The following is a 14,299-nucleotide window of genomic DNA, read 5'->3' as shown; positions in this document are numbered from 1 at the left end:
CTGAGAGTGGGACTGGGTTTGTGTGAGAGTGATGGAGGAGCTGGTATCTGAGAGTGGGACAGGCTGTGTGTGGGTGATGGAGGAGCTGGTATCTGAGAGTGGGACAGGCTGTGTGAGGGTGATGGAGGAGCTGGTATCTGAGAGTGGGACAGGCTGTGTGTGGGTGATGGAGGAGCTGGTATCTGAGAGTGGGACAGGCTGTGTGTGTGGGTGATGGAGGAGCTGGTATCTGAGAGTGGGACAGGCTGTGTGTGTGGGTGATGGAGGAGCTGGTATCTGAGAGTGGGACAGGCTGTGTGTGGGTGATGGTGGAGCTGGTATCTGAGAGTGGGACAGGCTGTGTGTGGGTGATGGAGGAGCTGGTATCTGAGAGTGGGACAGGCTGTGTGTGGGTGATGGAGGAGCTGGTATCTGAGAGTGGGACAGGCTGTGTGTGGGTGATGGAGGAGCTGGTATCTGAGAGTGGGACAGGCTGTGTGTGGGTGATGGAGGAGCTGGTATCTGAGAGTGGGACAGGCTGTGTGTGGGTGATGGAGGAGCTGGTATCTGAGAGTGGGACAGACTGTGTGTGGGTGATGGAGGAGCTGGTATCTGAGAGTGGGATAGGCTGTGTGAGGGTGATGGAGGAGCTGGTATCTGAGAGTGGGACAGGCTGTGTGTGAGTGACGGAGGAGCTGGTATCTGAGAGTGGGACAGGCTGTGTGTGAGTGATGGAGGAGCTGGTATCTGAGAGTGGGACAGGCTGTGTGTGTGGGTGATGGAGGAGCTGGTATCTGAGAGTGGGACAGGCTGTGTGTGGGTGATGGAGGAGCTGGTATCTGAGAGTGGGACAGGCTGTGTGTGGGTGATGGAGGAGCTGGTATCTGAGAGTGGGACAGGCTGTGTGTGGGTGATGGAGGAGCTGGTATCTGAGAGTGGGACAGGCTGTGTGTGGGTGATGGAGGAGCTGGTATCTGAGAGTGGGACAGGCTGTGTGTGGGTGATGGAGGAGCTGGTATCTGAGAGTGGGACAGACTGTGTGTGGGTGATGGAGGAGCTGGTATCTGAGAGTGGGACAGGCTGTGTGTGTGGGTGATGGAGGAGCTGGTATCTGAGAGTGGGACAGGCTGTGTGGCTGATGGAGGAGCTGGTATCTGAGAGTGGGACAGGCTGTGTGTGTGGGTGATGGAGGAGCTGGTATCTGAGAGTGGGACAGGCTGTGTGTGGGTGACGGAGGAGCTGGTATCTGAGAGTGGGACAGGCTGTGTGCGGGTGATGGAGGAGCTGGTATCTGAGATTGGGACAGGCTGTGTGTGGGTGATGGAGGAGCTGGTATCTGAGAGTGGGACAGGCTGTGTGTGTGGGTGATGGAGGAGCTGGTATCTGAGAGTGGGACAGGCTGTGTATGGGTGATGGAGGAGCTGGTATCTGAGAGTGGGACAGGCTGTGTGTGGGTGATGGTGGAGCTGGTATCTGAGAGTGGGACAGGCTGTGTGTGGGTGATGGAGGAGCTGGTATCTGAGAGTGGGACAGGCTGTGTGTGCGGGTAATGGTGGAGCTGGTATCTGGGAGTGGGACAGGCTGTGTGTGGGTGATTGGGGAGCTGGTATCTGAGAGTGGGACAGGCTGTGTGTGCGGGTAATGGTGGAGCTGGTATCTGAGAGTGGGACAGGATGTGTGTGCGGGTGATGCAAGAGCTGGTGCAGCTCACAAGTGCACAGATATCTCTCGATGTTGCCTCTCCTGCTGCACTTGCTCCCATTGACTTTAACCTTTTAAAATATGATCAGACAGCCAGGTAGGCAATGTGAGCGCACATCAAGTCAGGAAGACCTTTAAGTTTGGAGAACGAGACATCTCTTGAGCAAATGGCATAAACATTACCTTTAAGAAGGTACCTAAAGGATTTCAATACTTTCTCATTTAAAACAGGAGTTAATATTTTTTGCACTGAAAATATTAAAAGCAGGAAATTAACTCAATAAATCTGCAGCAGGAATGAACGCAGCAAACCGCTGCATTCTCCAAAATAATTGCTTTACTCTCTCCAGATAGACAGTGTAAGTACGGCTTTAGTGCATTACTCCAGTGTCCATTAGTACTAAACATCAGACAGCCGGTGAGGGTAGCCAACAAGCAGCATGTCAAAAGAATCTAAGAACCTAAATCTGTGGAGACAGTTCAATAAAAAGCAGGTAGGAGCGAGATTGATAGGAAGCAGTAACTACCACTCACCACCAGCCCTGACCGCTTTAACCAGACTCTCATCACCAACATTGACCGATTTAACCCTACACTCATTACCAGCCCTGACCGATTTAACCCTACACTCATTACCAGCCCTGACCGATTTAACCCTACACTCATTACCAGCCCTGACCGATTTAACCCTACACTTATCACCAGCCCTGACCAATTTAACCCTACACTCATTACCAGCCCTGACCGATTTAACCCTACACTTATCACCAGCCCTGACCAATTTAACCCTACTCTCACTACCAGTCCTGACCGATTTAACCCTACTCTCACTACCAGCACTGACCGATTTAACCCTACACTTATCACCAGCCCTGACCGATTTAACCCTACACTCATCACCAGCCCTGACCGATTTAACCCTACACTCATCACCAGCCCTGACCGATTTAACCCTACACTCCCTACCAGTCCTGACCGATTTAACCCTACACTCCCTACCAGTCCTGACCGATTTAACCCTACACACATCACCAGCCCTGACTGATTTAACCCTACACTCATCACCAGCCCTGACTGATTTAACCCTACACTCATCACCAGCCCTGACTGATTTAACCCTACACTCATCACCAACCCTGACTGATTTAACCCTACACACATCACCAGCTCTGACTGATTTAACCCTACACTCATTACCAGCCCTGACCGATTTAACCCTACACTTATCACCAGCCCTGACCAATTTAACCCTACACTTATCACCAGCCCTGACCGATTTAACCCTACTCTCACTACCAGCACTGACCGATTTAACCCTACACTTATCACCAGCCCTGACCGATTTAACCCTACACTCATCACCAGCCCTGACCAATTTAACCCTACTCTCACTACCAGTCCTGACCGATTTAACCCTACTCTCACTACCAGCACTGACCGATTTAACCCTACACTTATCACCAGCCCTGACCGATTTAACCCTACACTCATCACCAGCCCTGACCGATTTAACCCTACACTCATCACCAGCCCTGACCGATTTAACCCTACACTCCCTACCAGTCCTGACCGATTTAACCCTACACTCCCTACCAGTCCTGACCGATTTAACCCTACACACATCACCAGCCCTGACTGATTTAACCCTACACTCATCACCAGCCCTGACTGATTTAACCCTACACTCATCACCAACCCTGACTGATTTAACCCTACACACATCACCAGCTCTGACTGATTTAACCCTACACTCATCACCAGCCCTGACCGATTTAACCCTACACTCATCACCAGCCCTGACCGATTTAACCCTACACTCATCACCAGCACTGACCGATTTAACCCTACACTCATCACCAGCACTGACCGATTTAACCCTACTCTCATTACCAGCCCTGACTGATTTAATCCGACTCTATCTGTGCACACACTTTAATAAAATAACTTTACTGCTGACAATTCCAGTAAAACTTAATTTGAGTATGTGAACATTTTTATTCATTTCATTCATATCTTTTTTTTAAAAACTAAAATTTAATCACTTTGTACAGGTCTATCGTGTCCATATTATGGGCTGTGAACTTGTCAGTTGTGACTTCATTCATTTAAGTGTGTGAACTGCCGTTGGTAGTTGGGTCAGGTCGGGTCATAGAATCATAGAATCTTACAGCACAGGAGGAGGCCATTCGGCCCGTCATGCCTGTGCTGGCTCTTTGAAAGGGCTGTCCAATGTCTAAAGATGTGCAGGTTAGGTTGATTGGCCATGATAAAAAAAATTGGCCCTTAGTGTTAGGGGGGATTAAATACGTGGGGTTACGGGGATAGGGCTTGGGTGGGATGGCTGTTGGTGTAGGGAGCGGGTGCTAGGGTTTGGATGATCAGCCATGATCTCGTTGAATGGCGGAGCAGGCTCGAAGGGCCGAATGGCCTACTCCTGCTCCTAGTTTCTATGTTTCTATGTTTCTATGTTTCTAATGTAGTCTCACTCTCGACTTTTCCACATAACCCTGCCAATTAGTCCTCTTCAAGTACATGTCCGATTGCCTTTTGAAAGTTCCTCTGGGATCTGATTCCCCTTTCAGGCAGTGCGTTCCAGGTCATAACAACCCTCTCCCTGCGAAGAAATTTCTCCTCATTTCCCCTCTAGTTATGTTGCAAATGATTTTAAACCTATGACCTCTGGTTACCGACCCACTTGCCGGAGGAAACCATTTCTCCCTACTTGCTCTCTCAAAAACCCTTCATAATTTTGAACACCTCTATTAGGTCTCCCCTTAACCTTCTCTGCTCTATGGAGAACAATCCCAGCTTCTCCAATCTCTCCACATAACTGAAGTCCCCTCATCCCTGGCATCATCCTGGTAAACCTCCTCTGTCCTCTCTCCAAGGCCTTCCTAAAGTGTGGTGCTCAGAATTGTACACAATACTCCAGCTGAGGCCTAACCAGAGATTTGTAAAGGTTTAGCATGACCTCTTTGTTTTTGTATTCGGTGTCCCTGTTTACAAATCCAAGGAGAACACACACTTCCTTAACCACCTTACCAACCCGGTTCAGGTTGGGTCGGGTCACATCTACACAGCCCGGTTCAGATTGGGTCGGGTCACATCTACACAGCCCGGTTCAGGTTGGGTCGGGTCACATCTACACAGCCCGGTTCAGGTTGGGTCGGGTCACACCTACACAGCCCGGTTCAGGTTGGGTCGGGTCACATCTACACAGCCCGGTTCAGGTTGGGTCGGGTCACATCTACACAGCCCGGTTCAGGTTGGGTCGGGTCACATCTACAGATGTTTGTCTGGCACAAAGATTTCACGATAGATTTTTGGTGACTCTGTGCAACAGGACCTCGGCGCTTGCTACACCTCCAGTTTCGCTAACGTCAGTGTTTGAGAAGTGCGAAGGCAGCATTATTACAGGCGGGCTCTCATGGGCTGGTTTTGTCAATGCTAATGGTGTCTGAGCAGAAACGTCGGAAGCGGAATGGTGCCCAGGTGCCAGTTTGATCTGGGCTTGTTCTGTTCTGCAGTAAGCTGGAACTTAACCCTTCACGCACTAAAAAAGCTAAATATACCTTAAAAGCAGGCTGCTCTCGCTCTCTGAGTGACTGCTGATGAAACTGTGGATGGGATATAAACGCATTCAATTTTCGCGATCAGGCTTCTTAAGAAGTCCTATTAATCCCAAAACTCCCCTGTTACGGGAGGTGAAGTATGCAATCCTTGGGCTCCGAGACCTTCCTATAGTCTGTCTTCAACATGTTGCTCCAGGTAACTCCACACGTCTAAAACAAACGCTGCTGGAACTTGACTGTGCATACACTGAGCGAGATGGTCCAGGCATCCCTGCCCACTCGGCATCTCATTCGTACACACCTCACAGCTGCTTTGCATAGTCCTGGTTTATTAAAAGGGATCATCACCTTTCAATTTATTAGACTGGCCAAGATCCCTTTAAGATAATACCTGGGGGGCCGGTGAAAGATTACGGCATTTCCACAGGCTAGAGTCAAAGTAGACAGTACAGGGCCCGTTCACCCCAATTACCCCGTGGGATTCATTCACCCCAATTACCCCATGGGATTCATTCACCCCAATTACCCCGTGGGATTCATTCACCCCAATTACCCCATGGGATTCATTCACCCCAATTACCCCGTGGGATTCATTCACCCCAATTACCCCATGGGATTCATTCACCCCAATTACCCCGTGGGATTCATTCACCCCAATTACCCCATGGGATTCATTCACCCCAATTACCCCATGGGATTCATTCACCCCAATTACCCCATGGGATTCATTCACCCCAATTACCCCGTGGGATTCATTCACTCCAATTACCCCGTGGGATTCATTCACCCCAGTCATCTCATTCACCCCATTTATCCCAATTACCCCATGGGATTCATTCACCCCAGTCGTCTCATTCACCCCATTTATCCCAATTACCCCATGGGATTCATTCACCCTGTTCAACCTCTGGCTTTAATTCACCCCATTCATTCTGTGGGATTCTTTCTATTTAATAACTCTTCCTTAAGATTGGCTAAACATTGTCCTCACAGATACCTCAAATCGAAAGAAACTAGCGTCTGTACAAACCTTTACTCATGAGCTAAGACCTCACTGCCGTGTTTCTTTAATAATCTACAATTAACATATTAAGGCCACAATAGTTTTGTAAAATCACTAATCTAAGCAGAATTTTTGAAGCAACCAATTGGAGGTTAAGGGTGAGTGTCTGCGATGGGGCCGTGTTGGTGATTGTTAGTCACAGAGAAGGTTTTAAAGGAGCTGCGTTCTGTGAGTGGGCCCAGCAGAGCCTACATTAGAAGATCACAGTTTGGCTTAGTCTAACATACAGTATCAACAGTCCAGTTCTAACCACCATTTCTAGCCCAGGGAGGCCACAACCAGTACTGTTTTATGCTGAATTGTACTCCAGTCACCTTCATCTGTCTGTGCTCCCAGACACAGGAACGCTGTTAATCTGCCGGAGGGGCCCAAGTGAGGGAAATCTGTACAACACAAAGTCACTGTCCATCCATGAACTGGTGCTGGCAGCACAGGTCTTCGCCCCGTGCCCTTACCACCTGCTGTTTCTGGCCTTCAGTTAAATGCTGGTCTTTTTATCGGTCAGAGTTTGAGTTTTCACCTGTTTTGTGGCCTTAGACACAGTCACAGAACCTTCCTCGGTGATGATCTTCTCCTCCGAGGTGTGCTCCTCGTGGTAGACAGTTGTGAACCCCACTTTGGGCATTTGGAATTTAAAGTGCTGTGACGGGTATTCCTCGCCCTCCAGCTGCAGTTCCGAGATGATGTTGTTTTCATATTCCGGGGAGCTGATTTCCAGCGTCCCTTTGGACTTCGGGCCGAGAGAGAACTTTGGGAGTTTGAATTTTGCTGACTTGTCTCTGCTCTCCGCCTCTTCCTTTCCCTCGCCTTGGCCATCTGCGGCGCCCTTTAGCTTGGGCTCCTTACCCGGGTCCGACAGAGCAGAGGCGGCACCTTGAACAGAATACAGTCCTTTGGATTTACCCGTGGTAAAGCCCAATCTGATCTTTGACTTGGTGTCCCCTCCTGACTCCAGCAGTACCAGCTCGGTCCTGGCGCTCGACGTCACCAGATTTGACATCTCTGGATCTTCATCTGACTGTGGTCGCTCACTGCTTTTCTTTTTGAAACCAGCGAAGGATATTTTAGGCGCCTTGATCTTTACACCTCTCACATCCCCTCCATTAACTCTGGGGGATGAAGCCTGGAAAGACTGGTCAGAATTGAACCTGGGTCCAGCATCATCTCTCGACAGCGACATCTCTGTTTTGACCAGTTGAAGACTTAACTCAGTGTCGCTGTCCTTGACCTTCTGATAAGGTGAGGAAAATTCTACTTTGGGAAGTTTTATTTTGCCAATCTTCCCTGGGCTCCCAGTCACCTCGCTCTCTCCGTTAACATGAAGCCCTGATGGATCACCTGCTTTCCCTGAACCAGACCCACCTAAGCTAATGTCAACTGAAGGTATTTTAACAGGCGTGAAACTAACCTTTGGCAACTTCAATTTCATCTTGGATTTTCCGTCCAGACTGTCAGTGTCATCACTTTCCTCCACTCCTGCTGCCTTTTTCCGGGAAGTTTGAATCCCCCAGTCTCCTCCTCCTTTTCCCGTTGATGCATCTGCCGCCAGGCTCCCGTTAAACTCTGCTGTTTTACTTTTAGACCAAGAGATTCCAAAGCTGGGCATCTTCATCTTAGACATTTTCAGTTTGGCCTCTGCGCTCTCGGCTTCGGCTGGAGTTCCGCCACCAACCTCCCCCTTTGGAGCTGGAGATTTGCTGCATCCTTTTCCCTTGGGAGGTGAGGCCTCCATTCGTCCTTCTGGTAAAGTTACAGTCACATCCGGACTTCTCATTTTTGGCATAGAAAAACCAAACAACTGCTTTCTAGCCTTGTCAGTTTTTAGTTTCGCATCAGGCCCCTCGAGTTCTGCATCAGGAAGGTCCACATCTGCCTTGAGTGATGTATAACTGACCTCCTTACCCTTTCCCTGGCCTTCACCTTTGACAACAGTGGCGGACAAGCTCACCTCCTCTTGCTGTGTGACTTTAGGCAAGGCCACGCCGAACTTGGACATTTTACCTTTGAGCTTGCTCAGCCTGCCCTCCGAAACATCCAGCTCTGCGCCCGTTGCATCGACTGCCACCTGCGGACCCTTTACCTTCACCTGTGGACCTTTAAGGTCGATGGTAGTTTTCGATACAGAGGTGCCCACAGTAGCCCCCGTGCTGCTTCTGTCTCCAGCTAGCTCTTGGCCTTTCCCCTTGGATGAGCCGAATGAGGGCAGCGTGATCTTGGGCATCTTCAGCCGAAGCACATCCTCATCAGCCTCCCGAAGACCCCCTCTGCCCTCCAGTGGGCGCAGCCCAATTTCCGTACCACTGACTTCCACCCCAGCTGATGAGTCGCTGATTTTGGGCGTTGAAATTTCAACAGTGGGCATTTTAAAGAACCCCTTGGTGGATACTTCCTGTGAACTGATGCCATCTGGGCCAACCTGCCGACCATCAACGCCTGCTTTGAGTTCAGCTTTTCCTCCCACCAATGAGTCATCTTTGGCCAAGCCAATCTCCACTTTGGGCATCTTCGCCTTCAGCATCTGGAACTTCCCGTCCACTTCCCGACCCTCGACATCCAGCTCAGCTTTCGATCCTCTGACGTCCGTTTCTGAGGTCTTCACCTTCGTCCCCACCGTTGCGTCGCCATCTTTCCTGCTGGTCCCGGAGATGCTAAAATCAGGCATGGTAATTTTGGGCATTTTAAATCGGGATTCAGAGCTCTCTGAGCCGACGCCCGGAGCCTGGATCTCACCTTCTCGCCGTGCTCCCTTTGTTACTTTCACTTCAGCTCCAGCTTCCTGGTCTCTGGAGCCGACTTTACCTTTTGGTAAATTAATGCCCAAATCGACGTCCGGAGCTTTCACTTTTGGGGTTGGGATGCTAACTGATGGTATCTTAACCTTGAACTTGTCTGACTTTCTGCCACCAGCTGCTTCCAAGTCCCCCTCGACCTGCCCAGAAACTCCCAAACTGGTTTCCGCTTCGCCCTTTCGGCCTTTCCCCAGGGAAATGCCAAGCATGGACATTTTGGATTTGGGTGCTTTAACCTTTCCATTCGAGCCGTCCAGCTCTACATCAGCTTCCACCGTGGCAGATTTCGATGAAATCCCAAATTTTGGCAGTTTCAGTTTCAATTTCCCTCCCTCTGTTTCTGTGTCAGATTTAGTCGCCTCTTTATCTTCAGTTGTGTCGTCTTCTGCCTTGGCTTTCGACGCGCCGATTCGAAACTTGGGCATTTTAATTTTGCCTCCTTTGATTTTGCCCTCCGGGCTTTCTATTTCCACCCCTCCCTCCACTTGGGGGGCTTTAAGCTCCACTTTCACTTTTGGTATCGATTTGTCCGTTGGGAGACTGGTGTCCAGGTCTGTTCCAGTGCCCTTTGCCTCTGATGTGGAGATGCCAAAACTTGGCAAGGACACTTGAGGCATCTTTATTTTGAATTCACCTCCTGGGGCCTGAGTGTCAATTTTGGGGCCTGTTGTATCACCGTCAATCCTTTTGTCTTTGGACAGGCTGATGTCGAGGTCGAGTTCTGGAGCTTTCATTTTTGGTGAGGGGAACTTTGGGAGAGTAAAACCCGCTATTTTAAATTTCCCTTCTGCATCAGGTCCCTCGGCCTCAAGTAGAGAGGCATCCATATCAATGTCAACTTCTGATGGTTTAACTTTGGGTAGAGAAATGTCAACTTTAGGCATTTTTGCTTTGAACATCATCCCTTTGCCTTCAGTGTCCTCCACATCCGCTCTGGGTGCCGAAATATCAGCGCCAGTTTCTTTATCCTTTGACCCAGACATCCCAAACTTGGGCATCCCAATCTTGGGCATTTTCAGTTTCAACTCTACGCCATCGAGTTCAGAGCTTAATAAAGTAGCCTCGCCTTCAGCCCTGCGTACAGAGGTGTCAACCTTGGGCACTGAGAAACCGAGATCAACATCTGGAGCCTTCATTCTGGGCACTGAAATGTCAATTGACGGCATTTTCACCGAAGGCAGTTTTTGTTTCCCCTCCAAGTCGGGCACTTCCACGTTGCCTTTTACTTTCGGAATCTTTAAATCTCCCCCATAGGTTTTCAGGTCCACTTCTGAAACATCAACTTCTGCCCTTGGCAACAGCCCCTCAGCATCTGCTCTCTTTATCTGAGGCACCGAAATTCCAATCGATGGCATCTGGAAAGTTGGCATTTTCAACTTGCCACCTGAACCTTCCAGTTCAGTATCTAGAGTGACAGATTTTGTCTTAGTATCTAACTCCAGATCTGCTTCTGCCCGACCGCCTTTTGTACCAAAGGTGGGCATTGTAAAAGAAGGCATCTTCAGTTGGAGGTCAGGTCCTTCAATGCTCAGATCATGAGCCTTAGCACTGATGTCCATCTTTGGTGCTTTCATACTGGCACTGGGACCTTTCACCTCTATTTTGCCCTTTGATAACGTGGCGTCTGATGGAAGACTCACGTCAGCTTCTAGAGGTTTGCTTTTAGAAGTCGAAATCCCAAATTTGGAAATTTTCATGAAGGTTGTTTTCACTTTTCCCTCTGGACTTCCTGTTTCAAGCGCTGGTCCTTTAGCTTCAATCTTACTTTTTGAAATATGTGCATCAACCTCAGGGGCCCTTACACCAGGGTCAGCTCCAGGTATGGAGATGTCAATGCCCTCTTCATATTTCTTGGAAGTTCCAAACGTAGGCATTTTGAACTTGGGCATCTTAAACCTGCCTTCTTTCCCTTTTAGTTTTATGTCATCAACATCTGCATCTACTGATGGTCCTTTGATATCGACGTCGAGGGCTTTCCCCTTAGCTTGAACTTTTCCTTTTGCTTCTGGAGAGGGCACCTTTACTTCAACTTTAGCCATGCCGCTATCTGCCTGCGCGTCCACTTTACTTTTCGAACCAAATTTTGGCAGCGATACTTTGGGCATTTTCACTTTGGCATCAGGCCCTTCAATGCTAACCCCAGCTGGATGGCTATCACTATCAAACTTGGCATCTCCTTCAGCAGAAAAAGTTGATTTAATGGAAGGAAGGTTGATATCAACATCTGGGACCTTAGCCTGAAGTGCTGAAATATCAATTGTTGGCATTTTCAGTGAAGGCAGTTTCAGTTTCGCTTCTGAACTTTCAACTCCTTCCATGTCAACCGTTCCCTTTGAGATTTTTGTGTCTCCTTTGCCAGTTTTGATATCGGTCTCAATCGTCGGGCCAGACACCTCAACTTCGCCTGCTTTCATCTTAGGAAGGGCGACTTCAAATTTGGGCATTTTAAGCAATGGGCTTTTTACTCTACCATCTGGGCCTTCAGCTTCCAACCCTTTCCCTGCTTTCATTTCAACGTCTGCTCCAGCCTCTTTGCTCTTAATTGAAATATCAAACTTTGGAAGTGATACCTTTGGCATTTGAAACGTGACATCAGGCCCTGCCATGGTGATTCCAGGCATTTGGCTGTCTCCACCAGTCTTTGGTGATTTAACGTTGGCATCGAATTCAGAAATTTCAGCTTTGCCTTTTGGAAGGCAGATGTCAAGGTCTAGCTCTGGTACTTTTACCTTCGGCGCTGAAATATCGATTGTTGGCATTTTAACCGACGGCAGTTTTCCCTTAGCATCAACTTCAGGACGGCTCACTTCCGCTGCAGCCTCTTTACCACTGGCTGATATACCAAACGTCGGCAGTGACACTTTTGGCATTTTCAACTGCAGATCGGGCGCCTCCAGACTTAATTCAGATGGTTGACCCTCAATCTTTGGTGAGCCAAGGCTGACTTTTGGAGTCTTGAAACCACCTTCAATACCCGGTGCAGAGACCTCTGCTTTACCCGTTGGAAGGTGAACATGAACATCCGGGATCTTTACTTTGGGCGCTGAAATATCAATCGTTGGCATTTTAACTGACGGCAGTTTTCCCATAATATCGAAGCCAGAGCCACTTACATCAGCTTCAGCACAAACCTCTTTCTCAGCTTCCGCCTGTTTCATTTTGGGTAGAGACACTTCAAATTTGGGAATCTTTATTATAGGCCCTTTGAACTTGGCATCTTCACCGTCTACGCCCATTCTTGCATCTACTTTGGCCTCAGCCTCTTTACCGTTGGCTGACATACCAAATGTCGGCAGTGACACTTTGGGCATTTTCAACTGCAGATCGAACCCCTCAGAACGTAGTTCCGATGGCTGACCCTCAATCTTTGCAGCGCCAATGCTGACTTTCGAGGTCTTCCAGTCAGCTGCAACATCTGGTGCAGAGACCTCTGCTTTACCCGCTGGAAGCTGAACATTGGGAAGTGTCACCTTGGGCACTGCAATGTCAATCGTTGGCATTTTCACTGACGGCAGTTTTATTTTTGCCTCAGGTCCTTCCAGTTGGGGACCCTTAATATCTACCTTGACCGTGGAAACCTGCACCCCAGACACAGGAACTTTCATTCGTGTTTCAGTTGTTGGTGGGGAGACGTCAACCTCGGCCTCTCCTCGTTTCATTTTGGGCAGAGAAATTTCAAATTTTGGCATCTTTAACAGAGGGCCTTTAACATCTGGGCCACCCCCTTCCATTTCTGCACCCACCTCACCTGCCTTGCTCTTGGTGGAGATGCTAAATTGTGGGAGTGAGACTTTTGGCATTTTCAATTTTGCTTCGGGTATTTCAATGCTGATTTTAGATGTTTGGATTTCACCCTCAACCTTTGCAGACCGAAGGTCACGGACCCTAACATCTCCTTCGACACCAGCTGCAGAAGTGTCTGCCTTTCCCTTTGGGAGACTGATATCGAAATCTGGCACCTTTACCTTGGGGGCTGAAATATCAATTGTTGTGATTTTGTGTGCAAGTTCTTTAACCTTTGCTTCTAGTCCTTCTGCTTTGTAACCACTGACAGCAACTTCGATTCCTCTGGCAGTGCTATCTACTCCTCCTGTTTCTTTCATTTTTGGTACAGAAATGTCAATGGTGGGCATTGTTATTTGGGGCATCTTCAGCTTGCCCTCTGGGCCTTCCACTTCATCTTCTGGTCCTCTACTTTCTACTTTTACTTTTGGACCTTTTATGTCTATTGTCTCAGCATCTTTTAGTCCAAATGTGGGCATTTTTATCTGAAAGCCACGACCTTTAGCATTTACGTCACCTTCAGCTGATGGGCCTTTGACATCAGTTTCAGCCTTTGGGAAACCGATATCTATTTCAACCTTAGGAGCTTTTACTGGAATCCCAAGTATCAATTTGCCTTCTGGTCCTTCTCCTTCAGTAGATACTTCCGCTCCACCAGACACCTTCAGCTCGGCTTTAGCTTTTGGAATGGGGGCATCTGCTTTCACTTTTTTGGTCTTGGACAACAGATCAAAAGTAAGCCCCTTAGCTTTGGTCTTCATTTCAACCTCAGGTCGTTCCCCGTCCTTTGTAGTGACCTGCGGCAGCTTCACCGAGACGGCGCCTTTTTGCTTTTGGGTTTCCACGCTGACGTCAACCTTGGCCTTCCCCGACTCTCTTGCTCCGAGTCCTGGGAACTTGAGCTTTTTCTTCTTGTCTTTGACTTGTCCCTCTCCCAAAGAAAGTTCAGCTTCGACCTCCGGATGTGTAACTCTGGCCTCACCTTTCCCAGCTGCCGCTTCCTTGGGAGAAGTGATAGTCAGTCTCTTAAACTTGGAGAATTTAGGAAATGCAAACTCCACATCGACCGGCACATCCAGTTCCACAGTTGCCTCTTCCTTGCTGAGAATCTTGTCCTTCATTAGTTTCTTAGTTTTCTTGACAGGTGAGATGCTCTTGACACTCTGCACAAAAGACACAGACGTTAGCATTCAGGGTGAAACACGGAACTCTCCTTACTGTACAGCTCAGCTTGTAAATTCAAAACCATTTCCTCCATTTTTGCTGTCCCTGAGCAATGTCCAATGTTGGCCATGGACAACACACAGGATGTTCTTTGTTGGAGTAAGGGACTTGATATAGGAATATAGGATCAGGAGGAGGTCATTCAGCCTCTAGAACCTGTTCCACCATTCAATTAGATCATGACGGAT

At 48.7% G+C, this 14,299-nt stretch overlaps 1 protein-coding gene across 1 annotated transcript in view; it reads right to left on the bottom strand.

The window, feature by feature from the left end:
- Nucleotides 1-6,302: 6,302 nt before the first annotated feature.
- LOC147081880 (uncharacterized) overlaps nt 6,303-14,299 on the bottom strand; it is a 42,397-nt gene continuing 34,400 nt past the window's right edge. Inside the window, exon 6 of the mRNA XM_085980625.1 lies at nt 6,303-14,050. Within this exon, the coding sequence (XP_085836751.1) occupies nt 6,794-14,050 (7,257 nt within the window). The 3' untranslated portion in view covers nt 6,303-6,793. The remainder of the gene's footprint in view (nt 14,051-14,299) is intronic.

This window comes from Somniosus microcephalus, unplaced genomic scaffold (genome assembly GCF_052327205.1).
Source record: "Somniosus microcephalus isolate GS21.2 unplaced genomic scaffold, FLI_Smic_1.0 scaffold319, whole genome shotgun sequence".
Classification (NCBI taxonomy): domain Eukaryota; kingdom Metazoa; phylum Chordata; class Chondrichthyes; order Squaliformes; family Somniosidae; genus Somniosus; species Somniosus microcephalus.
The sequence above is the reverse complement of the archived record's forward strand: the minus strand, read 5'-3'. Positions and strand labels throughout refer to the sequence as shown.